This window comes from Callorhinchus milii, unplaced genomic scaffold, assembly GCF_018977255.1.
Source record: "Callorhinchus milii isolate IMCB2004 unplaced genomic scaffold, IMCB_Cmil_1.0 Scaffold3, whole genome shotgun sequence".
Taxonomy (NCBI): Eukaryota; Metazoa; Chordata; class Chondrichthyes; order Chimaeriformes; family Callorhinchidae; genus Callorhinchus; species Callorhinchus milii.
The window spans coordinates 98,895,459-98,923,392 of NW_024704744.1; the positions used below are offsets into that span (position 1 = coordinate 98,895,459).

General features: G+C 39.0%; 2 protein-coding genes across 4 annotated transcripts in view; one reads left to right on the forward strand and one right to left on the reverse strand.

Annotated features, from left to right (window-relative positions):
* LOC103186168 (centromere protein F) overlaps window positions 1–9,443 on the forward strand; it is a 30,446-nt gene extending 21,003 nt beyond the window's left edge. The window contains 8 exon segments of the mRNA XM_007905031.2: window positions 4–2,271; window positions 3,116–3,268; window positions 4,075–4,248; window positions 5,121–5,282; window positions 6,052–6,229; window positions 6,623–7,192; window positions 8,205–8,380; window positions 9,058–9,443. Of these exon segments, the coding sequence (XP_007903222.2) occupies window positions 4–2,271; window positions 3,116–3,268; window positions 4,075–4,248; window positions 5,121–5,282; window positions 6,052–6,229; window positions 6,623–7,192; window positions 8,205–8,380; window positions 9,058–9,288 (3,912 nt within the window). The 3' untranslated portion in view covers window positions 9,289–9,443.
* A 7-nt stretch (window positions 9,444–9,450) lies between these two features.
* Window positions 9,451–27,934, reverse strand: part of LOC103186167 (spermatogenesis-associated protein 7) — a 46,705-nt gene continuing 28,221 nt past the window's right edge. For all 3 annotated transcript variants that reach the window (XM_007905029.2, XM_007905030.2, XM_042332708.1), the window contains 3 exons: window positions 27,758–27,835; window positions 26,358–26,415; window positions 9,451–10,574 (listed from right to left, as the gene is read on the reverse strand). In XM_007905029.2, the coding sequence (XP_007903220.2) occupies window positions 10,254–10,574; window positions 26,358–26,415; window positions 27,758–27,835 (457 nt within the window). In that variant the 3' untranslated portion in view covers window positions 9,451–10,253. The remainder of the gene's footprint in view (window positions 10,575–26,357; window positions 26,416–27,757; window positions 27,836–27,934) is intronic.

The following is a 27,934-nucleotide window of genomic DNA, read 5'->3' on the forward strand; positions in this document are numbered from 1 at the left end:
TAGCAACCAGATTCAAAGGAGCAGAGGCAACAAAGAGAATTAACCAGGATTTCGGGTCAATTGCAATTTAACTGCAACATTCTGTCCCCTGAAAGCAAAGTATACCACCGCCGAAAATCTAATTTGCAGACTTGTATAGCAATAGAAGAAACTCCTGTGTTTTGCAATGATTCTACCATAAGTCTTGACCAAGAGATTGACAGAACAAGCAACAATCTTAAAGTTGAATTAGAAGAAAGTCACTGGGAACAAAAATGCACAATTGATCAAATACAGTTTGATAGTCACGAGAGCCTTTGTGACCAAGTGGAACATTCACCAACCCAAGTTGGTGATGTTTCTCAAACGCAGTTTGAGCAAGAATCTGGTAAAATGGTCAACGAGATGCTCAGTGAAATAGAGAGTTTCCGTTCAAGTTTGGATACTCAACAAAAACAACTGGTCTCCAGAACTACTGCTTGCAACGAATTAGAAAAGAAGGTAATGCTGTTAGAAGAGGAGAAACACTGTTTATGTAATGAACTGAATTCATCTGTTGTTGAAAATCAGAATCTTTCTGAGAAAATAAAAGATTTGGAGGACGAACTCAGCAATAATACACTACAGCAGCAGGTGGACAAGGTTAAATTGTCTGATGTGACCAAGATGTTGGAGAGCCTGGAGATGGCCAAAGAAAGCTGGAACGAAAAAGTCCTTGAACTTGAAAATGCATTGAAACGAGCAAAGTCAGATAAAGCTAATTTAGAAAAACATATCCTCGAGATGGAAGTTGATCTTGATAAAATGCAGATCAGGAAGGATACTTTGGAAAAAGAAGTGGAATCCAATCAAAAGATCACCACAGACCAGGAGGAAATACTGACTGACCTCAAAACAAAGAACACAAGGATTAGTTGGGAGCTTAACACCTTAGCTGAAGTAAATGATGAACTGGAGAAAACTAATCAAAGCCTAAAAGTTAAAGTGCAAGAGCTCGAAGCAGATAAAATCTATTCTACTAACACAAATAGGGTGCTCGAAGCAGATACAAAAAAACTAACTGAGCAGCTTCAAAGTGCTACTGAACAAATGGAGAAGATTTCAAGAGAAAAGAAAGACTTGATGCACCAATTGCAAAATCTTGAGGAGAATACCATGTCAGACACAACCCGAAACAAGGAGCAACTGAAGCAATTAACGGAAGGGAATGCAACACTAGTGACAGAAATTGAAGCTGTGCAAAGTAAGCTGGACATGATAAAGCTTGAAAAGTTGGAATTAGTCAAATTGCTGGAGTCCTCTATGCTGGAGAAAGGTGAAATTGCAACAAGGCTAAACTCCACTCAGGCCGAAGTAGCTGAAATGCGGCACGCCATTGAGAAACTTAAGGTACGAATTGAAGCAGATCAGAAAAAAAGCCAATTTGTAGCTGAAAAACTCAAAGCAAGTGACCGAAAAGCAGACTCACTTCAAGACAGGATTGAGACACTTGAACGGGAGCTTCAGGTTGCTGAGGAGAATCTTGAGGATATGGTGTTGCAAGCTGAAACTGCCAAGGAGCAGTCAGAGGTATTAGAAGAGGAAAATAAAACCATCACTGAAAAGCTAGCTACATTAAGCATGGAACTCAATACCATCTCTTCTGAAAAAGAAGATCTGAAAAAGCAACTGCAGCAAAACCAGGAAAAGTTGGAGGAATTAGAAATTCATTTTTCAGAAACAGATGAAATTGAAAGAAACAAAATGGCAAAAACGTATGAAAATTCTGTCGGTGAGTTACAGTCAAAAATCAGCCATTTAAACAAGCAGATTGATGTTTGCAATGGAGAGCTGGAAAAGCTAAGAGTAAAAGAAGAAGACTGGCTTGATCACACTTCTTGTTTGGAACGTGAAAAGGCTCAACTCATTCAACAGCTTCAAGAAGCTGAAAGGTTAAATGAGGAATTGCGATCTGTGGACATGACCCTAAATAAAGATCTTAAAGTAGTTCAACAGCAACTGGGTGAACACATACAAGAAAAGGGCAGGCTTCAACAACAGGTCATAGATCTGGAACAGTGGAAGCAGGAAGTCTCAAAGGAGATGTCTAATCTGCAGGATGAAAAGGCGAACTTTGACGAGAAGAAAAACAACCTGCAGGTAGCTCTAACTGAAGCCCAGCAAAGCAAACAAGATCTGGCGGCAAAGAATGAAATAATACAAGTCACATTAGAAACTTTGGAAAATTCTGAGAAGCGACTAAAAAATGAGCTAGAGATTGCAAGATCCCAAAGTTCTGCTCTTCAAAATCAGGTATAATAATAATCCTTGCATTTGATATAGTGCCTTTCAGGCTGTCCGGGGGGACAGCTCAAAATGCTTCACAGGGTTCTCTTTAAAGTGTAACAACTGCATTTTGTAGTAGAACAAATATAATTAAGCAAAACCATTAAAGTTAATTAGTTCTTTTGCTTGTATGATTCTTCTGTTCAGCAAAAGAATTGCGTCCCTTGTTCTTGTAAAATTACTGTAAAGATCTCTTCTAAAGAATTTTAAATCTGCAAATTTGTTTACTATCGTTTGAAGTAAATGGAACTTCGAGATTGTAGGTCTATTTTGTGTTATGCGCCCTTGTTTAAAAAAAGCTTTCTTAGAGGTTAATGTTCTGATTTATGATCGTAGTGTTTTTATTTTTAAAGATGCTGCCTCAAGTCATTAAGAAACAATTGATTTAAGAAGTGCTTAGAGTAGATTTCTTTTTTATTTTTCCTATTTATATCTAAATGTCGAAGTTACCAATAGTTAGATAAAATAATTGTGATGATTAAATTGCTGGAACATACAATTAATTAATTTATCTAACTTTTAACTCGCATCCTCCTGACATGAAAGGCGCTATATAAATGCAAATTGTTCTTCTTGTTGTTCGTGGTTGTTATATACCAGAGTGACTCTGGTCAGTTTATAGCACAACTGCACTTTGAGTGTTGACTGGCTTGCCACCAGGTGATCCAGAGACTGTACATGGATGGCATACAGGAAATAACATAGTGCACCCTGTTATAATATGGAGTTCAGATTATGGATTCCGAGCCTGTATTGTAATAAAGTTGCCCTATATTAGATTCATAACTATGCTTGATATTTTATCTTCCAGGTAGCTGAATTCAGAGAAAGTTATAATAAACTGGAGAATGATTTGAGCAAAGCCAATGAAAAGATTGTGAAGGTACATCAAGAATTTGATGAGGAAAAAAAAGTGATTTCAACACAACTAGAAGACGCCAAACGTCAGGTAGACAGCTTTAAGGTTTGTACCAGAAAATCACGGTTATGCAAGGTTTGAAAAGTCAATGCGTTCAATGCAAACAGTGAAAGAAAATGAAATTGCTTTTGTAAAAAAGTTTAGTTGTGTTTCAAGAAATAACCTAGCAACGAACAGGCACAAGTGATTTAAATGTTAAAGAAGGGAAGTGTCATTTGTGTTATATAGAAGGTTCGAGCTTTGACTCATAGTTGGGTACTAGAATTTGTTTTCCCACCCTTGGATTTCCGAGGGGTAAAATTCCATGGTTTCTACTTCTGAACGTATAATAAATAATAATTGTTGCATTTGATATAGCGCCTTATCACGTCTTCGGAACATCTCAAAGCGCTTCACAGAATACACTGTAAGTTTTAGTGACTGTATTTTGTGGGTGACACGCGGCAGCCAATTGCGCACAGAAAGTGTCCCACAAACTCGTTCTCTAAACATATTGTTCTCTAAGCAGAGTATTGGCCAGGCGCAGTTGCTGCTGAGTCGGAAGATTGTGGATTCAAGTCCTACAAACTCGCAGTCTAGGTTCTCCAGGTACCGTTTAAGGTGCCGTTGAAATATCTTCCCCGATGTGAAAGATGCTATGTCAAATGCAAGGACTATTTTTAAACATGTTTTGTATTTTTCTAGATGTTTATTTTTAAAGTAATTAAGTGAAAGATTGCACCCCAAAGTATTAACATATTATGGGAAACAATCTTGTAATGTTTGGCTTAAAAAAAACACAAAACAAACAGCTATTTCAGCTTTTTTTAAAAAAAGTGTTTCCTCTGGTTAAAAATAACCTCTTTCTACAGTTGCAGATTGAAATCTTCCAGTCAGAAAAAATAAATTTTGAAAAGGAAATTGGATGCCTTCAGACTGAGTTGAAAACCACTGAAAAGCTGAGGAAGGAAGTGGAAGAGCATAAATGGAGACTACAACACATCCAAGAAGAGCACCAAACCGTGCTCAAAGAATGCCAGGATCAGGTAAAATAATTAATAATTATTATTATTAAAATATTACCAGATCATCCCTGCCAAATAGCTCATCCTGTTCCAGGGCAAGAATCAAACCTTACCACGGGTCTCAATTATGTGAAATGGACTAGGTACACTCAAAAGTGTAATTCAGAAGAAGAAATAAGTTAGAAGAATTAGAAAATAATGATCCAAAGAAAGGAACAGTCTTAAAGAAGCCATTAAGACAATATTCTCCCTGTCAAGAACCAGAGCTTCCTATGCCTCCTCGTCTTCGCTTGAATTCTCTCACATTGTGTTCCATGCCTTTGACCACTGCCACTCCATCCTTTTCCACCACATCTCCTCTGATTCACTTCCAAAACTTTGCACTTTCCTAATTTTGCTCCTACCTATCTCAATGTGTCCACTATGCCTTAATTAATGGCTTCTGCTCCTGCATGGTTGCATGTAGCATTTCCTGGGCTCAATCCTCCGACCCACTATTGATGGACAAATCCCAAATTCCCACTGCCTCACCCCTTCTCTCTTCCTGCTTGAAGACCTGCCTTTTATTGAGCTTCTGATCGCCCCTCTCATGCGCAGCTCTGATATCTGCTCAGCCGGTGGAAAAGCACTTGAAAGCATTCTTCCAATGTGATAGCACCCTGTAAGTGTAAAAAAAGCTTTAAATTAAGAGATTGTGTATATTTATGGTAGATTTATCATTAGAATTGATAGGCTCCCGATAAGTTTCCAAATTATGGCCATGATTGTGTAACTGGAATATTGTTCAAATTCAATGCTACGTTGAACATTTGATATGCACATAAACTGTTAAATGTTTTCTTTAAATTTGTATGTAGAGAATTTACTGTAAATTCCATCTTTTACTTTCTTAGCATGAATCTGGTGCTCAGTCATACCAGCAAAAAATTACTGGAATGGAGCAACAGCTTGCTGCACAAGATGTGGAAATCAGCAATTTGAAGTTGACAAAAGAAGAATTAAATACCGCTTTAAAAGAAGCTTCCTGCAAGTTGAAACAATTCAGTGAGACAAAGGTGCAGTGTTTAGATTTTTATACATTACCTTTCATTTCCCTGTGTCAGTGTTGGTAATGGCTTGAAGTGGAGGTAATGAAGTTTGTGTTGTAGTTTGTAGTGCTCCTCTGTGGCATCAGATGCTCTACTACAACAACAACTTGTATCTATATACACCCTTCACCAAGAGTAGTGTCACAGTGGCGGAGTCTGACACCGAGGTGACTGTAAAAAGGAAGGTCTTTAAGTGGGATTTGAAGGCGGGAAAAGAGGGGTCAAGGCGGAGGGATTGAGGGAGAGAGTTTTGGGGCATAGTGGCTGAAGGCACTGCTTTACAGGATTGCTGTGTGTGTGCAGTGAGGCTAGTTCTGGAAATCACATTGCATGCTGTATATGATTCAAGTGTCTATGTTCCTGGTGGGAAAAAATGATCGTATTTGTTATTTCCAATTGGTGAATATAAACTCTGTACAACTCAATTTTGAATAATATTTAAAAAAGAGAAAATATTGTTAAAGATGCTTTCTATCTGTTTTTAGTTAAGAGGAACGTTAGGCCTACTGTATTTTATAAGGAATACTTATGTTTGTTCACGGGTGACTGTATGAAATGTACTTATTTACCAATAATTGTCGCATATGTTAATTGTAGGATTGGATGTGTATTTTCATTTCATTAGAGGTCTTTTGTTTTCTTTCTACTGTAATAAATTATTACAATGTTAAATGGAAATATGTGTTGTAACATACTTGTTAAAGAATGATAATGTTATGATTGTTTATTTCTATAGGTGGATGAATTGCAAAGCACCATGGCAAAGCTAAAAAAAGACAAAGCTTCTGCTCAGAATAAATTGTTTCTGTGGATGAGAAACTGTAAACAACTTGAGCAAGAGAAAGAATCCCTGAAAAAATACACTGAGCAGCAAGATGAGCTCATTACCAAGCTACAGAAGAGTCCAAAGCAGGGTCAGTAAGCAGCAAATAAACACAGCATTGATTTGAGCTGGACACAGACCATGGACAGATTTGCAACTTGTAATATTCCCATTTTTGTATAAAGTAACTTTCCTCTGAACTTTTGTACGCGTTGGCTTTTGAATACTTATTACCTTGGGAAGATACACTGTATTTTGATCCTTCATCTCTGAAACCCAAGTCTGAATCCAGATAGACTGATGGGAAGGCTTTAGGAAGCCCAATACAAAATGTTTCTGAATAGTAATGACCTATTTACTGGTGAGCAAGGTGTGCATAGGAGAATATATGTCAGTGTGTAGACTGTTTATAAGTCTGTTGTTCAAACTTCTGGAAACACCATTAACTCCATTGTAACATTTCAACTTAATTTTATATTGACAGGTTCTGATTCGCTGGTCGATGACCTAAGAACCGAGCTAAAGGAGCTCAGAGAGTCCTTGGAGGAAAAAACAAACGAAGCTGATGAAAATATAGAGAAATACTGGAATCTAATCAAAAACAGTCACACACTAGAGGAGGAAAATGAAATGTTAAAGAATCGAGTTGAGATGTTAGGCAGTCATTTACAACAGTCCAGTTCCCAAAGTCTGAGCAACAATGCAGAACAAAATGTACTTCCTCCATCAAAATCAACTGTGTGTAAAAGCAATGAAAATAAACTACCTGGTCAATCTAGTCGTCAGTTGAAACAACAGCTGAAGTCTCTGGATGACAGTTGTGTTGCTTCTGAAGAGGGTTTGAGCAAAAGCCAGGAAAAATCTCCCACTGGTCAACCGAGACATCCCATAAAGAGGAACAGAGGAGCTGAATCCAAGAAGGAGACTGACGAGCAGAAACCAGGAACTTGGTCAAAGAGAACAAGAAGTGGGAACACTCCAGGGGCTTCAAAATCAGCTGCACGCAGTGACCACGTACATCAACCAGAGGCCCTTCCAGGTGTGATTAAGAAAGGCAAGTTAATGATAATCCTCGCATTTGATATTGTGACGTTTATGTCGGGGGGACAACTCAAAGCGCTTTATGGGATTTTACACTAACTATTTTTAGGTGAACGTGTATTGTTCAGTTTTATTCAATGACAAAATCAAACTTTGAAATCATTGTATTTTGTAAGTGTGTAAATGATTGTGAGATTTTGTCTTACTGAAGATTTAAAAACATTTGAGAACCCAATTCCCTGTTCATACTCCCGGTAGCATTTAGAAACTGCTTTTTTTAAAAGAAAAAAGTAACTTTACCTCAGCTTTAGAAACACGAAGCTTGAAAGTTCTCTTTGTCTTAGCCTTTAAGAATATAATCATAAAATGGAAGATTGTGAAGGTTTTGCAAAATTCTTAAATGCCTTCTTAATTGGGCAGCCAGTATTCTGCAAGTTTTTTTTTTAAAGAACTGCAGAAAAACAGGTTTAAATTTTAAGGCTGAATTTATAAAATTTCCAAAATAAAATTTACCATTTTAAGGCAAAGGTCAGAGGAATTTCAGGCCTGTGACTTGGTCTTAAGTGGGCAGGGAACGTCTACATTAAAGCAGAGTTGATTGTGAAGCCTTTTGATATCTATACTGATTGGAGCTTAGAGATGTATTTAGAGATTTTTTAAAAAAAATGCAAAATAAGTCTAATTTTACAATGCTTAGGGTGACTAAATGGAAGCGTTTATTAACACTGATGAAATCCCATTTCTCAGTGCAGCCGTTAGGAATATTGACAAATCACCTGATTTTAACATTCTTCTGAAAAAATATTAAAAGTTTCTCCCTTTGATAGAGACTGCCAGGCCCCAAGTTGTAAGATTCATTAAAACTGAGGCCATTTTAATCAGTATAAATTGTTTATTTGAGCACTTTTCCATATGTTCATTATTTATTTTACAGTTCATAGCTGAATGTTAACTAAATATTCAGAATAAGATGACATGTATAATTGGGTACAGTATTCATAATATGACCAATCTTAATATTTCAGGTTCTGGAGATTTTCCTTCTGTGTCACCGAGTCCCTACGTATTGCGCAGGACAACAGTGCTCAACAGGGCTTGTTCCCAAATAACTCCCCAGAGCCAACTGCAACATAAACAAGTTGTGCAAACTTCTGCTATGAAAGTGAAGACAACAGCAGAGGGCAGAAGCGTAAAAGTGCAGGTAAATATCAATTAGGTGTAATCAATAATAATCCTTGATCCAGCACCTTTTACATCAGGAGGTTATTTTAAAGCGTGGCAGCCAAATTATACACAGGAATATCACACAAACAATCATGAAGGGAGTGACCTACATCATCTGCGGGAATTTTGGCCAAAAAGCAATGTTGGCAGAGATCTGATGGGTTTAAAAGATGACTTAAAAGTTGACCAAATTAGCTTTTAAAGTGCTAAAAATGAACACTTTGTGATTCCCGGACTAACCTGATGACCCACAAGTCGGCCATTATGTGCATATGCACAATGAAACTGACCATTGTGGTTTCTTTATAAGACAGGTTGGGATTTTATGAATCCCAGGGACCAGCCTCCAATCTACTTTTTTTTAAAAAGAGCCAAACTGAACCTTGAGGCTAGTCATTGTCAGACTAGTGTTTTCTTGTTATTTGCCAGTTTATGTGCTCCCGTTCAGTACTGCATGCAATTGCTGTTTCTTTTGTTTACTTAACTGTTTCTCTTATATTTCATGTGATTTGCTGCTTTATCTTACTTCAAACCAAGTATTTATTAGAGATGTGGGAACTAAGCGTGACGTTGATGGATGCCACTGCTAAACAGAATAGAGGTACATTACACTGGTTTTCACAATTTTGTTTCTTTCTCTTTCCCCGCCATTAGCATCAAGCTGAAGCTACATGTTCATCTTCTGCATCAATTCCAGTAACTACAGCTGATTCACCGCTATTGTCCTTAGCAAATAGCACTAGGAAGAGCAGCTTTGATATTATTGGAGGAAAGCGGGAACCAAAAGGTAGACGGTCAATGAGTACAAAGAAATCTCCAGAACAAAAACTGCAGCAGAGACAGGTTGCAATGTCTCAAGAAGATGAGAACTGCAAAGTACAGTGATACAATGATATAAATCATTTAGTACAGACCTTGCAATAGATGTCTAAGGTTCTTTATTTCTGTGTATTTAGTTACTTCAGGTTGCAGTATAACATTGTTCTACTTATGCTATAAAAACTTGTATTCTATCACTTTTGTATTCTTTACTAAAATAGTTCAGAAATGGATTAAAGTTCTATGAAAATTTCATTTGTAAGCTTAGCCAATTGATTATATCACCTTAGTTCTCCCATCATGGAATCAAAATGTAGTATGGGTGATTCCAATATAACAAAACTTCTGTATTGAAGGCCAGTGCACAGGTTTTCTTCTTGTGTATGTAAGTAGATGCAATGAGTAGCTGAGAGCATAACGTTTTGATGGGAGGGGGTTGAGAATGAAACAGTTACAGTCACCAGAAGTATCATCACAAAGTACCATTAAGGAGTTGTAGTTGTCCAGCTAGCGTTAACCTACCCTTTAGTATTTTGGTTTGCAGGATTAAGGGAAAATATACAGCTCTACATTATGATTAATGAACCAGATAAACTGGCTAGAATTCTTTGGACAATTCCAGACCTGTTAGACACGGAGACTGCACTTTTTTAAACAATTTTCTGAAACTCAATGGTGAAATACAAAACGGACTCTGGGGTTTGAATCCAGAACATATGGTACAGAAGTGAACAGTAGGATGTTGGAAGCTCACTGTCGGTTGATATCAAGCAGCCTTCAGCTGTAAAGGTAAGGGATAGCTCCTGGGCTAAAGAGTAGGAAAACACTAAACAATGGGACTATAAATATGGGTATTGAAAGAGCAGAATGATTTTTTCCACAGAACATTCTGAAGCCACTTTTACAAACCTCCAGTTCAAATGCATCTGTAACATTCGTTAGATGGTACACTCGGTTACTTCTGTGTAGTTGCAATTATTGTGATGTGTGCTCTTGAGTTTTCAACAGTAGCTCTGCTTGACAGAATTCCTTTAAAGATTTTGATCTGGTGTACAGAGCATTGAAGACAGAGTATTCCTCAGTTCCTCAATCTCATTGATTTTCTGAGGTTTTATATAGATTTTTTCAGTTGTGTCCAGCTCTGAGATCTCGGGGATTGTTCTGATGACATGTTTTCCGTGCTGATCATCTCTAACCAGGTTTGGTTCATTATTTAATCCAGAGTTGGTGTGGATGATGCTTTGCCAAAGTGAAGAGGCACCCATACTGCAGTCCTGTGGCTCAATGCAGCTAACCTTTGTCTTGGCTTTCAGCTCATTTCTTAATTCCTGCAGCATGTTTCTCATCCTAACCTTAAATAGTTAAAAAGATGTTAGATTTATTTTTTAAGCAGTTTTACACTACGGTACGGTTTCATGCATAGCGATGAAAATCTTTCATTATTCTGAGGCGATTGTAGGATTACAAATACTAATATTTTGAGTCAATAGTTTTAAGTGGAGATAAGTACAAATAAAATTGTGGATTTATTTACAGTATTAATTTATAGTTGATTGTACCTTATACAGTAAAACGCTTAAATCTTATCTTTATAAATACTATGATTGCCTAAATCATACAAGCACCTGAATCCCATTCAGTTTCCTACCAAAAAACACTTAGATTTCTTTGCACTAGTCATATTTTATAAATAGATAAATGGCTAAATTGTAACAGTTTCTTGGTCCCAAATAATCTTAAATCCTATGCAAATCATCTCACTCATAACGATACTACCGGATTTAGCGGGTGCATCGGATCACGGGAAATGAAGTCTTGGTCCATCACCGCATGCGCAGTGTACTCCGTTGAAGCAGCACAGAAAGTGAGGTACTTGTTTACTTTTGTGTATTAGTCGTATAAAATCTGACTTGTGCAAGTTTACCTGTAACTCCTACTTTGCGTAGGTCATTAAATGTTATGGTCCCGATTGACACAACGTATGCAAGTTTTATTGTAGAATAATAAAATAGGGAGGGAGTTACAAGACCATAAATTAATCCAAAGGTTCAGATGGCTTTCTTTATGAGGTTTGTGTCGTTCAAAAAAATTAATAAAATAATAATAATAATTTGTTTGCTCAATCCATTATATCAAATGCAAGGTTTATTATTATTAATTTTGATGCCCGATCCTTATCGATTTTGATGCTAACACATATAGTTGCACCTTAAACATGAATGACTGTGCTGGAGTAGGAAGATGATACATTGAATTATGGCCCCAGCAGAAGGGAAAACAAATCAAATAGTTTGCGGAGGGAAGACAATTGGACAGAGAGAGAAAGACACTATTTAAAAAATGTTTGATAAATGTTTTTGGTTAGGAGCAGTTGTGTCCCAAAGAAAGTCTTTTTTCCATGTGTTAGGAAACAAATGACATTTCTTTTGATGAAATTGCCCATTTATATTATGAGGAATACCTTTCCAGATAACATATCAAACAGTACTGCCATTAGAGAACCCATAATGTATGACTGGTCGCAAAGAAAGAATGCCCCAGGATTACAGATTGCTTTGCAGAATTGCAATCTCGCGCAAATGTTTTAGTGACTAATGTGAATTTGGCAACTTGAGATAATTTAAGCATAACCTTCATTACTCTGGAATGTTTAGACTTCGCTGGATGCTTCAGTGCACTATCCATCTACAGCAATGCATGATGCAGATTTTATCATGAAAAATAGTGTCCATCTGTCATTGTTGGATTAAATCCAATCATCAGTCCAAGATCTTTGGTTAAGTGTATGGGTCGGTGAACAAACTAAGATCCATGGGATACTTTATTTATCCGTGCACCATGAAAATCACATTGCGTGCTATTTAGGGAGCAATGTTTTCAAAGTTTTAACCAGAACAGCACAATCCATTTTGTTCATGGAGTCGTACAGCTGTCGTCAGTGTAAGTACATGACCATTGTACTACAAACAATATTCCTTAGTAATCTGCTGAATAATAGCACAGAAGGCCTCCATACAGTGAGATGATGCTTATCGAGGAAAATTCTGGGTTGAAAATGTGTTTAGTGATTAAATTTCCACCCGTGATCATTATAACCAGAGATAATTTTCACATCATGGGAGATCCTGGAGATCTTTTGGTTACCAATGTAATGTTGCTGGGATGTGGGTGAACTTTGTTCAATTACTTGTGCAAAAATGCTCACAGTATTCCCTGAGAAGGCTGGAGGTCCTTTTGAACCACGACAATCCCAACATTTCAGTGCTGTTTTGAGTCACACCATTTTGACTCCACTCCATCCCCTGTAATTCTACGTTGCTGTGCTGTCCCCGTATAAAATATTAGGGGCAGATACTTCAAGAATAAATGGGCTGTCTCTGACACATACTCACGCTTTCTACACTATGTATATAGGCAAGAATTGTAAGTGCACCGATCGTCACATGACATTGAAGAACATCAATACGGTAACAGGAAAGAAAGTCATCAAAAGGTTTGATGTTTCTCACACACTTTTCTCAAAGTTCTCCAGGGGACCTTCATCAGTGTATATAGGATGTGTCTCCTAAAGGAAAACCCTCCAAAAACATAAAATAAAATCTTGCACATTTATTCACAATTGTTTCCATCATCCACTTACTGACTGCCGCATTGACACTGAATCCTCCCAACATCAACGCGGTAGCAACGCATTTGTAGAATTTTTATTTGTTTTGTGCAACTTTAACCGCAACAGGAATGTAAGCAAAAAAGCTGCACGTCAGGGCTGCCTAATTTACTTGGATAAAGTGATTCCAGAACTGATAAGTGCCTTGGCTAAGACCTGTTTGTTTAGCAGATGGGATCCATTTATCGTTCTGCAAACTTGGCAACGCCATTAGCATTGGATAATTAACATAATAGTATTGATAAATCTGAAAATGAGGGACATTAATGTATTGGATGAGTGGGGAGTATAAAACTTTACAATTTGTATGTTGCAACTTTAAAATGTGTCTGAGGAGAAAACCCACGTGGGTCTAGATTTTCTGTATGTATGTAGCGTTTCCGAGAGTCCAGACACAGTCCGGCAAATTTTTAAATACAGCCTTAATTTAAAACTTTTTTTGTTTCAGTTATTTTAACACCAAATTCAACAATTTTCCAAATTTTAGACTCTGAAATGCCCCACAAATAGGGTAAATCTAGCCCCGGGTGCAATTTGTCCCCATTCATTGACGGTTGTATGTTCAGAAATGCTTTAACTGAGACGAAGATTCCTATCACCTTTTTCTCTCAGGAAACAGCATCGATTCTAACCAGATAAGTCAAAATAGGAAATGAATGGTATGTGATACAAACCGCAAATTTCCTGCATAATCTATGTTTCTTTCACGTGAAATACAACAACAACTTGCACTTATATAGCGCCCTCTACTCAGGGCAGTGTCTCAGAGCTTAACCAGTGGCGGAGCCTGACTCCGAGCGGGGGGGGGGGGGGGGGAGGTGGCTGTAAACACGGTCGAAAAGGTTCTCAGGCGGGACTTGAAAAAGGAGAGCGGGAGAGAGGCGGAGGGATTGAAGGAGAATGTTCTAGAGTTTCAGGGTGGAGTGGCTGGAAGTGTGACCTCCGATGGTGGTGAGGAGGGTGCGAGGAACGAGCAGGAGCCGGTGTCGGGCGAAATAAACAATGTGCATATGATTTCAGTACCAATTGTTTCCATAATTTCCGTAAGCTGCAGGTCTGTCCACATCACCAGGGCATCACAATATCAGATAGCAAAATTAGATATTTAATTATAACATCGATCTGTTGTCCCATGCTGAAATGAGAAACTTTATGATTCATTCATTTACTTCAATATTTGAAGCAAGATCACAAGAAAGGTGAGGATTGGAGAAAGCCCTTTGGCCCATTTGACTCTTCCAGAACACGAACACAATCGTTGAACAATATCTTGTAAATAATCATAATCATGGTTAGTTTAAGTGTGTATACACTGCCCTCTGTCGAGGTTTACTTGTTATAAATTTCTGATAGTAATAAGTGCCGCAGACTCCCGACTACAAGAGAAACTGTGACAGATGAAATGTTACATTTATATTGCGCCTTTCGCATCGGGAGGACGTCTCAAGGCACTTCACATCTGATGCGGAGCACAAGATGAGGCAGGATGATGGGGGAGAAACTGACCGAAAGCACGCTCGAGTAGGTAACTCTTAAGCAAATTATAGTTACTCAGTTATCTTGTTGCAGTTGATTAACAGTTTAGCAGTGTCTGTTCTTCTTCATAGCTTTTAGCAGGCTATCAATATAGATCAAAATAGATCACCTATTTTCACTGGCACTTTCTGGTTAAAGCACTGGAGGGCAGCCTTTTACATTACGGTCAGCACCTGGGACTGCGCATGTTGTTCTACTACTTACTGTAACTACTTTTGATGTCTTTGCAAGGAAGTGTCTCTTCTTGGTGACTTTAATTACGTGGTGATTTAATTGAGTGGATTGCCAAAAAGCAGTGGCAGTTGAGCAGGGCTCGCAGATAAATATAGAGCAATACATAATAATATTATATAGAGCAATGGATATTGTAACATAAAATGGTAAACGTTGTCACACATTGAAAAGGTTCCCATCAATAAATGTGGGGAAAGAAAAGGAAGGAAAATGATTCCTTTTAGAAGGAAAATGATTGCAATTTTATAGAATTATCACATGGAATTGCTTTGAGAAACTTTATAGTAGTTACTATTGAATGTAGTGACTGTTTTCTAGACAGGTGAGGTAGGCATTCTGTGCCAGAAAAATCCTACAAATAGCCCTGAAGTGAATAACCAATTCACCTCCAAGATTGTTGTGCACAACCAGGAGAGAAAGGGTTTCATTTCAGTAGCGTCTTGGCGTCTTTAACATCCATCTGATGGACAAATATAATTTAAAGATGGGGGCGATAAAATGTCTATTTATCATTTGATCAGATGTCAATTTTCCCCATTATCTGTGGATTTCATGCAAACTGTAATGCGCTAACCAGGAACCATGAGGCAGGAGCAGAGAGGTGTGGAAATTGATTATTTTTGGCATTACTAGAAATAAATCTAATAATCATCCTTGCAGTTAGTATAACATCAGGAGGACATTTCAAAGAACTTCATAGGATTCACTACAAAGTGTAGTGCTAGTGAATGACAATATCTCTACCAATGCACATCCCCAGCACTGCAATGACTGTCAGTGAGTTCACAGTCCTAACAATAATAATAATCCTTGCATTTGATATAACGCCTTATCATGTCATTGAGACGTCTCAAAGTGCCTCACAGAATATACAGTAAAGTGAATTGACTATATTTTGTGGGCAAACACGGTAGCCAATTGCACACATCAGTGACCCATAAACAGTTGTAAATTGAGCTAATTTTTTTGTTAGGGAAAATGATCCACCAATCGACTATCAACCAGGTTACGATTTAGTGCTCGGTAAACAGAGGCATGTGGGGTAAGGACACTTGGCTAAGCTTTCACCCTGCCCGGGAATCAAACCCGGGTTCGCTCGCTTCCTCTAACCATTAAGCTACAGAACTCCGTCAGACATGGGGCTTGAACCCTAAATTTCTAATTCAGAGGCAAATGTGCTACCAATTGAGCCACACTGATACACACACTGAGCCGAACAATTCTGACAATATTTGCAGCTATACTCTCTGCTAACACACGACTCAGAATTCTAGCTCGGATGATCAAAAAGAAGATTAATTTCCCGACGTTCCAAGATTTGTTTTAACAAAGCGGTTCTCGTGTCCCTGCAATTCGTGGAAGGTTGAGAGATGAAAATAGGAATGGCGACGATTTGCCACAGCTGAAATCCCACGTGGATGGGTTATTCTGAGCATCCGCCATTAATAATAGATTATTAAGTGTTGCGGGCAGTGAAAACACATTGTTTCTATCCGATCCCAGTCACGTGCCATGACCTGCACAGAAGCTGCTCAAGATAATCTGCAGCCCGGGGCAATGCTGCAGTGCGCTGCTCTCTCCTACCCCTTAGAAGTTCCATAGCTTTAATTTAACCAAAATGAATTTACGTTAAAATGCCTCCTTTTGTAGAAACGCTCGTGTCTCGGTTTTTGGAAGAATTCTGATTAGTTGCTTTAGAAAAATTAAAAAATTAAAAGTGAAAAATTTTAGAATTTGTTCTAGAAAAATTAATGCCCTTTTTTTTCCAGCATTGCGCGTATTAGGGAATCCAGGGAACACTCATTATGAATCCCTCTTGCCACAGATGGATTTGCTCACGGCATTTTAAAAAAAATATTGCTGCAAGGAAAGATCTCATTTTAAAAACCGCATCTATGTTCTACCTCGCTATACACTGTCTCTCTGACTAAACGTCTGTCAGTGACAGCAAAAAAAAATGTTGCAATGCAGACGAGTTAACTGTTTGAGTGTCTCTAATCAATGCAATGCTGCCAGACAGGTACCGGCATGGGAGACCCCAACACAAACCATTCTCCAAAGTGCTGCTCTGACAGCTGGGAGGACGGGATTACAAGATGCTTGATGTAAATTTGCGAGTCTTGTGGAAGTCCGTAGAATAGCACAGGGTTAAAAAAAAATACCAGAATGTCTTTGTTGTATAACTACCTATTCAGATGCACAGTGACCTGTGTCAGAATGTTTAAGAACGCTACCTATTCATTTGCAAACTTACCTGTCTTTTACTAACCTGGTGTAAAGGCCTTTCCGATATTCAGCCCCAATTGTAAATAATAATCTGATTATGTAACTGCCTTATAACTGTTTAAAGAATAGTCTGAAAGTACAGCTCTCTCCTGAGCTCTTGGTGGGGAGCCAGGACCAGCCAATAAACATGCTATTCCAAGGAGCAAAATAATATTTATGCAACTCAATAACTGTTCAATCTTCAGGTCTAATCCACATATCTTCATCCATTGTTCCTGGTCCCAAATACTCTACAGAGTGTGTTCTTGAATTTAGAGGCTGAAACAACACTGTACGCTTTGCAGATAGTAATAATAATAATCATTCTTGCTATAGCATCTTATCTCGTTGTCAAGACGTCTCAAAGCGCTTCACAGAATATACTGTAAAGTGGATTGACTGCATATTTTGTGGGTGAAATGCAGCAGCCAATTATGCACAACAGCGTCCCACAAACAGTCGTTTGAATGATCACATTTTTTTTTGAGGGATTATTTCCCCCAGAAATAGACTAACAACAGGGTTCCTACTTATTCTAGGTCAACAGTGGCGCGTGGAGTAAGGAAACATGTCTAAGATAATAAAAAGCTACCAGCGATGTTGATAAAGAAAATGATATGGCAGCATTAAATGCATTTTACAAGACAAGAGCATCAGCAATAAATGTATAAGAGCCAACAGCAGTAATTAAAATGTACAGAAGTGATTTGTGCTCATCCTTCTTTCCCTCCTCCCCCATCCTCTGGAGTCTATGTACCAATAGTGAAACATTTTAGACATGTGGTGGGAAGGGGAAGCTTGACAAGTGGCACCATTGGGCTTTCTCTGACAGCCTGAAGGGCAATCCCCTTTGTACATTTTAAAACTAATTGCTTGCTCTTATAAATGATGGTGTATCTTTTAAAACTAAATTACCATCCACAAGCCATCACATTTTTCAACGGTGGGTTTTGTAAGAGTCAGCACTGAATTTAAAATGTGTGGAGATGTCCCCCCCCCCCATCCCCCACCGTTGAACATGCTGCAGTATGTGATGATACAACTTAGTGAATTGACTCTATCCATCACACATAATCTTCAAACTATTGCGGTCTCTTTCATTGAATTGTCTCCTGGGGCGGGGAAGGGAAGGTTGAGAGAGAGAGGAACCATTTTAAGAATAAATTCTGCTGGCTCTTATAAAGCTGCTGATGTTAATCTTTCCTTGTTTCATTTACTGCTGCCTTAGCATTTCCCAATCACCACTTTATGTCTTTTATAAATGAATCACACAATGTCATTTAAGTATTTAAATTGAGGTACATGAAATACTCTGTAATCGGTACAGTCATATTGCTACTGCAGACTTTGAAAAATACTGTATACATACATTAGAGCTGCTCACTTTTAATGCATAAGCAATTCTTGTTCATTCTGTCATTGTTTTACCTTATTCTACAATGTATAATTCAACCGACTTCCTTGTGTTTCTATACATTGATTTTCCTCACAAAATTAATTTAAATTAGCCATTGCTTGATCTGCCCTTTAAAAATCTATACTCATTTCTCCCTGATAAATTCCTACCTTTCTAACAAGTGTTCACAAATTCTAGCCCATTTTATGGTTCACAGAATTTATCCACAGCTGGAGAAAAGACGAATTATAGTTATCTGTTTCCTCTTTATAGAATAATGGTACAATAGTTGTTAGTCCTTTGACACAATTCCCATTGCCAAAGATTTCTGGAAATCTCCTCCTAACTCCTTCAGTATTCTAGGATGTATGTCGTCCAGAACTGACTCAATAGGCAGGTCCCAAGGTCACAAATTATCTGCTGCTTGTCCCCTCCCCCCAAAATGCACCTTAAGGTGTGACGTTCTCCTGTGAAGCCCTATCAAGATGTCACTTTGTAAAACACAATATATCACCGTACCATATGCGAGGGTTATTATTATTGTATACCATTATTCAAAGGAAAGGAGGCCATGTGATCACACTGTACAGCTAGACACAACAGAGTGCGGATAAATGACCTGGTATTTGATATTCCTTCTTTGCCTGTGGGAGAAACGTGCGCTCAGCATCTCTCCTGATATATTGGCTGAAACTTAAAATACGTGGGAAATAATGGATGGAAAACAGTGTCCTATCCCTCTGAGACACAATTTATTGGTCCTCAGGTGAATCATTCTTCGATTGATGGTAAATTTACCAACTTTGATTGATATAGAAGCACATTTTATATTCTGCCGGTTGATAAATGTACTGCCGACCTTGGTGTGAACTTGTGATGGGACTTTTTTGATTATGAACTCACTTTTCCCCAAGGTTGGAAAATGTACCAAAGAATAAAAAATCCAATCCACTCTGCTGTCAACTTACATTTACTGACAGTCAGAGAAGTCTGCCCTCTCCCCACTCTCACTTATCCCACTTCAAACCGCAAATAGAAATACATTAAAAATATTTGAAAGATTATCAAATGTACAACAGCGTTCCCCAAATTTAACACTTGAGGCGAGTACAAAAGCCACAAGAAATCATTCTCCTTCTTACCTATATGCAAACCTTCTCCTCAAATATGGTGACATTCCACAAATGCTATCGTGGACTTCAGTCCCTTTGTGTAAAGAGGTCTTTGGTTGCTTAGCTGTGTGCTTAATGCACATTAAAATGTCTGTTTATACTTATATTATTTATGTCTCCCTGTTTGCTCTGTATCCTGTCAGCGTTCAGAGAGGCATCATGAGAAACATTCTGATGGTTTTACATTTAAATCTAGGTTCAAGTCGCAGAGAGTGTAGAGGGTGTGCGGAGAGTTGGGGTGGCAGGGACGTGGAGGGGCCAGTTTTATGGGTTGGGTGGGTTGCAAAGAGTGGTGGAGGTTGCAAAGGGTGGGACGGGGGTGCACAGAGGCCGGGGCATGGAGTGTACAATGGAAATATAACCATAACTGTTGCATTTGATCAAGCTATGAGGAACAATTAGACAAGCTAAACACCTCAGAGGGGAGCTTGTGGAGTGATCTAAGAAATTTTAAATATGATTGATAAAGTGAACCCAGAACAATGCTTTCAGATAAACCAAGACACTAGAATCAGTCTATCAATTTAGGGTTGTAAAGGGCAATTTTGGGATAGACACCAGGAAGGATTTCTTTACTCAGAGGGTAATTAATAATTGGAACAGGTTCCGAGGAAGCGTGGTTGATGCTGATGTTCATTTAGGAACAGTTCGAAAATGTAAGGGAAGCACGGTAGGGCAACTATTCTGGAATAGAGCAAATGGACTGAAGAGTCTTCTTCATCCAAACTTCTCTTGTGAATTCTTTTAATTGCAGTGCACAGAAGGAATGGTTGGAGGATTTATAATCCCAGTCGTGAAAGGTACGTTGCCACGTCTTCAATTTTTCATGGGTACAAGCTATGTTGGTCTCATGAAGATCTGCATGACGTAATACATTCTCATTAAATTTGAATGTCGTCCTCAGCGCTTTTCACATTCGTGTTGTTAAAAGCTTTTAATAACATCACCAGGAAGCTATGAGACTGGTAGGTCTTGAAGCGAATAAAGCAGATAAACCATGATGAATGACATCAGAGTTTACGTATCTTGTTTCTTTTTCGTCTGTCTCTTTGTTGACAGACTGTGAAAAATGATGCATTGCATCAAGGTGATGGAAAATATCATTTAAATACCTCAGATCAACTATTCAGTTTTAAGGTTATTGCATTTGTGTCATAAATTTTTCTACATGTGCTGTATTACTACAATTAATCTTCCCCAGGACAATAATGTTTGGCTCGGCATCGGGCTGTTAAATGCTCCAAGACACCGTCCGATGTGAAGGGCGATATATAAATGCAAGTTGTTGTTGATTATCCTAGGATAAATTAGGTTTTTTTTATTCTGCTTCATACATTCAGTTTTACACAAACCAGTTATTTATTTTCAACCTGTAAGAGGCTGGGAGAGTCAGGTCAGGGTACTACTGTAACATTTTACAGAGATGGTTGCAGACGGATAGTTGCAGACGGATAGTTGCAGACTTCTCACCTGAGCTACAGTCTGACATATAATCTAATCACAATCCGTGTATTTGATATTGTGCATTATCTTGTGGGGAGCACGTCTAAAGTGCTTCAGCAGATTTTACGGTGAACCCTAACCCTAAGGTGAAGTGTAGCAACTGTATATTTATAGGCGAACTTGGCAGCCAATTTGCACACAGCTATATCCTGCAAACAGCTAAGAAATGAATGACCAATTTTATCTGACGGATTGGTCAGGGCACTGAGAGAAACTCCTCTTTTTGAATAGCGTTCCGGGATGCTTAACATCCACCTGAACAGGCATCCTGGGCCTCGGTTTATCATCTCATCTGAAGTTTGGCACACCAACAGCCTGGACTGTGAGTTCAAAATACCAACACAGAGCTTGAATCAGGCTGACATCTATGGTGCAGGACAAAATACATTACTTCAACCAAATGATGGCCACCCATTCTGTGTGCATCTACAGGTACATTTTTTTTCAAATGAACTTATTAGTAAACCTGATACCATGGTTCTCTGACAGGTCTCTGACGTTGGAAGAAGTATTCGACAACTGTTTGTCAAACCCTGTGCACCAATTAACACGCTTTCAGATTCAGAGCCTGAACTCAGATTGAATTTAGAGCCAGAAATAGCACAGATTCCTGGGTAAGGCCAGGATCGATTGTATGAGGACCTGCTGTGCTAAGAGATCTTCATTTGAAATGAAATTCACAGAATCATTTGAAGATTCATAGGCCGTTCAAAGATAGGCTCTAGGAACCTTTTTTTTGTTTGTTTTGTTTTATTTATCAAGTCTGTACAGCTTGCAAATCTGTCGAATTAGACACATCCAAACGTACTTATTTTGAATTGTAAAATTCCATATCAAAAAACATAACATTCAAAACAATATGGTCCCTTTTACAGAATGTTTAATACTTTTTTCCCTTATTTCTGCCTCAGTCCAGATCTCTCGAGCAGCGTAGCGACTGGCAGCAGAGCTCAGCGGGTAACATTGTCTGCAAGTTATGTTCTCTGCAGGTGCCACTCACGAGTAAAGTGTTAGCAGGAGAGACACGAGTTCCTCACATGTGTCTGCACGAGCTGGAAAATCATTCTATACGGTAGAAGTTCCACCTGGGTCTCAATTTACTCTACTTTTGTAGCTCTTCAGAGTGTCTAGAATTTGGCAAATTCTTAAAGAAAATTCTTAACTTTAAGGTTGTTTTCTGCAAGTTATTTTAAGAACTACTGAAAACTGACTTCAAATTAAGACCAAATTCAACTATTTGCCACATGGGGGAATCTCCACAATTCCCTCCTGTGCTGAAAGCAATCTGAAGCTTTGAAGCGAGCCGGCTGGCTTTTTGGAATTTTTGATAAGTAAATGCCATGGTCTACACCACGTGGTAAATGCAAGTTGTTGTTGTTGAATATATTCATGTCAATGCATTGCAATGGATTTTTTGATGTGATGTGCAGACAAAAAATCAGGCCAATGGGTTTTTTTTCAAACAAGGCATTCAAACCCCAATTATTTTTTAGTGGTTAGCACAGGCTGGTGATACTTTTCAGTATGCCTTTTTTCAGAAATGACCAAAAGCTCCCTCAAGCTCTCCTCTCTAGCTCCCTTCAAACATAGCTCTGTTCTGTCACTGTAAGTGATGTCCTTGAATAGTTGATCACATCCATTAAAGCTAGATCCCTGATAGAGCTGTGGAGTCCCGTAGCTCAGTGGTTAGAGCACTTGCCTCGTAAGTGAGAGACCTGGGCTCGATTCCCAGCTGGGTGAAACCTTGGGCAAGTTTCCTTAGTCCACACACCTGATAATAATCCCTCAAGAAGGAAAAAAATAATAAATTGATCATTTCAATCCACGACTGTTTTTGGGATGCCGCTGTGTGCAATTTGGCTGCTGCGTTTCGCCCACAAAGATACTGTCAATTCACTTTACAGAACATTCTGTGAAGCGCTTTGAGACGTCTAGAAGACGTGAAAAGTGCTATAGCAAATGCAAGGATTATTATTATTTATCTAATCAAAACAGAGTTTCCACAGCTTGGCTTGATGTACCTCTGGCTACTGGAAGGTGTCCCCTTCTGCAGTCAGATTGCTTATTAAGAAATTGTATTAAGTATACAAATTAAACCCCATTATTCATTATAAAATATTGCTGAGCCTTCCTATACTGCTCAAAGCCATTGCAGTGTTCTCAGATAACAGCTCAGCCTTCCGTTATTATATAATTGCTTCTCCATTATTCTGAAGGAAATGTAGTGGTAGTTTTATTGCCTTATATTCCCATATCCATTCCCTGTCACAATTAGCGTGGATATAAGGCTCTTCACCAAAGGGCAGCCAGCATTTAGAGATGAGAACCATCTCCCTAAGGGAGGCTAACACCAACAAAGAAGTGTTTTTCTTGCTTGTAAATTAAAGCAATATTATAAAGAATTAAATATATTTTAAAAAACTATTAAAGAGCTCATTAAAAAGCAACAACCCATAGCAGCTCAATATTGCACTGGCAATTGATTAAGCTGAGAATTTAGAATACATTGATGTTTCATCTTATTACAATAACAATGTAAATATTGTCCTAATTATTTTGTCAGATAATTGTGTCTTGAACTCTAGCCTTGAGGATGCATAACAAGAGTATCCATGAATTGAGACGTGCGCAAAGGTTTATCAAAAGGCTGGAGTTCTGAACCTACAAGATGGAAATTAATTTGGTTTGGAAATGGGATTAATATTCCTGACTGAAATTGGAAACCAACGACGCAGCAACATAAATTTTTTTAAATTTTGCTTTTGTTAATTTTCTAAAACACTAAGATGTCAAAACATTGTCATGTCCTATGTTACAACAACAATAATCCTGCGGTTTGTATAGTGTCTTTCACATTAGGAGAACATCCCAAAGCGCTTCACAGGATTTACAGTGAAATGGAGTGACTGTGTTAGTCCACGGCGATTTCCATAAACTGTCATGAAACCAATTTGAGGAACTGATGGTCAGGACACCCGGAGCCATGGGATCTTTAACATCCACCCGAGCAGACAAGATATTCACAGCCTCCACTCCTGAATCACAGATAAGCCTTTTCACAAACTTTACCAGCCACAGTGCAGCACAACATTGACACTTTGGAACACCTGCCCGGAAATCTTACAACTCCAAGTGCCCATGTCGTACATGGCTGAAATAATCATGATCATACATCCATCTAATGGGAATTGAAGGTACAATGGACCCAACACTTGTCGGGGGGAGGGGGAGGGGGGGAAGGAAGCCTAGAAATTGTCCATGAGAAGTACAGCAAGTACCACTTCTTTATTCCATATGGGCTTGCATATTTTATGATACAATGCCACATCACATCCTTTGAAATATATTTGAAGAGAATATTCAATGCATCAAAGAGCAATGGCCTAATCAGCACTTGTATTGACTTTACCTGCATTGGAATCAATCCACAAAGTAACAGAGTTCATGTTGATGGCACCTTCTTCACCGAGCCAACCTTAAGCTTAGTGGAGAGAAGTGAATTACATCTCGGTGGGATGCACTCAAACAATGAATTCTTTATATTGCCTACACATGTTATTGGTATCCTGTTGGAAGATAATATCAGAGCTGTATGAGCAGGGCAAGTAAACAGAACTGGATTTCTCCACTACTATTGAAGTCAATAACTCAGATGAGAAATTATCTATGATGTTGTCCATATACTTCTACTGATTTGCTTGAAAATATTCCACTACTAGATCATGTAGTACGTTCTCTTTAGTGACAAACAAGTGCTGGAGGTGACTGGAAGAACTGGTTAAAAAGAGGAAACCCTCAGGAATATTACGAGGATATGAAATGTTGGGGTTCTACACAGCTTATACCCAACCAGAAATGTAACAGTGTAATGTTGTACTTTGTCAGGTTGCAAAGAAAACTGTTGCTCACTTCTAAACTTAATCCAAAATCACACAAATTGAATTTGATGGGAAAGATCTACTCCATCCCAATGTTCATCCCCACCACGTCCTGCAGAAAGATGTGGTCAGGTTGTCAGTTCTCCACAATATCATGCTGAGTGCATCACCATAAGACTTGCTAGCACTTAAGCCAAGCCTCCAGGGATATACCAGAAATATTGCCACTGCACACATTCTGTAACAACCGAGTGTTTTGTATAGGGTACCAGAGGTGAAGCATCGCAGGTTGCCAATTGAACTTTCTCCTGAATTGAAAGGCTCTATACAAATGTAATTTGTTGTTCTTGTTGCCCTCTGGATGGCAATCAGGGCTGGTTATTGCAATACACTTTCTGTGACAGGCTATTTTGTAATTGAGTGTAATTTCTTCCAACCATCAATCAGGTTCTAGGCACATAGGGAATTCTGAGTGCCAACAACAACAAAATTATATTTGTATAGTGCCTTTCATGTCAGGAGGACATCTGAAAGCGCTGGACAATTAATGTTTCAGACCAGAGCTGGGGGTTGAGATCAGGAAGGAGGGGGAAGGAGGGTGCTCAAAGGCACCGTCGAAGAGGAGGGTCTTGAGACGGGTCTTGAAGGAGGCAAGGGAGGGAGCGAGGTGGAGTGACTGTGGGATGGAGTTCCAGAGGGTGGGGGCAGAGTGGCTGAAGGCCGGCCCGCTAATGGTGGAGCGGGTGAGGCGGGGTATGTAAAGCAGGCCGGAGCCCACTGAGTGGAGGGAGCAAGTAAATGGCAGGAGATCACAGAGGTAGGGAGCAAGAACATGGAGGGCTTTGAAGGTGAGGACCAGGATCTTGAACTGTATCCTCTTTGTGATGGGAAGCCAGTGGAGTCGGGCGAGAATGGGGATGATAGGGTCACGGAGCCTAGTGCGGGAGAGGACACGGGCTATAGAGTTCTGGATGATCTGCAGCCTGTGGAGGGAGGAATTGGGAAGGCCGACAAGCAGGGAGTTTGCAATAGTCAAGCCTGGATGGAATGAAGGTGTGTATGAGGGTCTCGGGGGCCTGCGGTGTGAGACAGTGTCAGAGCCGGGTGACGTTGCGAAGGTGGGGGAAGGCAGGTCATGACACAGATGTGGGGTAGAAAGGATAGTTGAGGGTCAAACAAGTTCTCAAGGTTCTGGACTGGCTTAGTGAAGTGGAGTGAGCAACCACAGATGATGATGCTGTCAGTACCTGAGGTGTATAAAACAACATAAAAGGCTGCCATCAGATGGTTTGTATGACATGGCCATAAACCCATGGACTATGGCTAAGCACTCCAGAGGGTGGGGGCAGAGTGGCTGAAGGACGGCCCGCCAATGGTGGGGCGGGTGAGGCAAGGGATGTTAAGCAGGCAGGAGCCCACTGAGTATGGCGTGAAGGGTGCTATATAAATGCAAGTTGTTACTGTTGTTATGGACTATGATTTACCTCACTGAGATTGTGTTTGCTTCTTTCAATGTGCCTTTCGAAAACCTTCTCCAGGAACCTGTAAAAGAAGTGGGTAATGAATGTGGTTGATCTGGAATATTTGATGACAACAAATAGCACACTTTTTATTGGCAATTTAAAAATATAACCCCCCCAAAGAAAAACATGGCAAAAGGTTTCTGAAATATCTTCTGATATTCTGTGGGGGAAAAACATAAAAATGTAGTAACCTCAGAGCAGTTGAATTTATAGACTCCATTTTGATTTAATTTAGATTTAAAGCTCCACAGATGCATTGTTCATGTGTCACCATCAAACATTAATGAATCAGTTGTAAGAAATCACTATTAATACCTTTCACATCAAATCTTTTGGTGTTGATGTTCTAAGTAACTGGTTTGGGAAGCCACCTTCCTTCACCATGTGAGAGAGCTGAATTGTAATCATTAAAGAAGCATTCATTAATCTATAGTGCCTCAGTTTCAACTATACCATGTTAATTCAGCTCCCTTACATGACTGGCTTCAGGAAAGCCACCAGGCTGGTGCCTCATTATCACTAATCAGTATCTCATTAGCACTCATTGTTTAAACAGAGAGAGGGACGTGGAAAAAAACATAGTTAATGTGAATGGTAATTGGGTAAATACACAGGGTAATACAAGTCCTGTTATCACTGCAGTTCAAATCAGTACGAGCTGGCTCACTTTAAATAATGTGGATTACTTTGCAGGTGCAAGTGATGTGCTGTTAGGAAACCTGCTGCTGACAAAGGAAACAGCACTTGCAGAAAACTGTCGCCATGAGCTACATTACGTCGCACACAGTAATGCAGGATGGATTGTATTTCAAGGACATAATACAATCTCAGAGCCAAAATGTGGTTAGTAAACTGTATTTTGTAATGTCATCTCAATCCCTTGGTATGTTATACTCAAGTTAAGTCCTTGGTAAATCCGGTACAACGTTTAATACATTCCACATCTCAAACCAACAATAACTTGCATTTGTATAGCACCTAAAGGACAAATAGAGAGGGTTGTGGCAGAGTGAGGGAATTCCAGAGTGAAGGGGCATAGTTGCTGATGTTGGACACCTACAATGGGGCAGGAAGGTGATGTGTGAGCACCAGGCTTCAGATTCCCAAGCAGAAGGAGCAAGTCAACTGGTGAGATTGGAGACTGTAAGTCATTGGCAAAGAGTGGACAGGTTTGTAAATTGAAGCACCAGGCTTTAGAAATGTGTATAATGGTACAATTAATAGACAAGGAGTTGAAAAGCCTCTTAACCCTTCTCTCCTTTTGCTTAGCAGGAATTGACAAGGATTTGGGATTTTGAAATGTTTTACTAAATACATAAGTAAAATTGTATATAGTTAAGAAAACGTACCCATTTACTTACTTGTTAGAATGATAACCTCGGAGGAGTACATCATCTGTTACTTCTTTGAGAAACTGCAGATATTTCAATTCATTTTCCCTAAACAGAGAAGCAACCTATAAGTAAGCAGCACAATGTTCTGCACAAAAAAAATCTGACCGTTGTGGCACTTCTGGTTTTGTAATGAAGATTGACAAT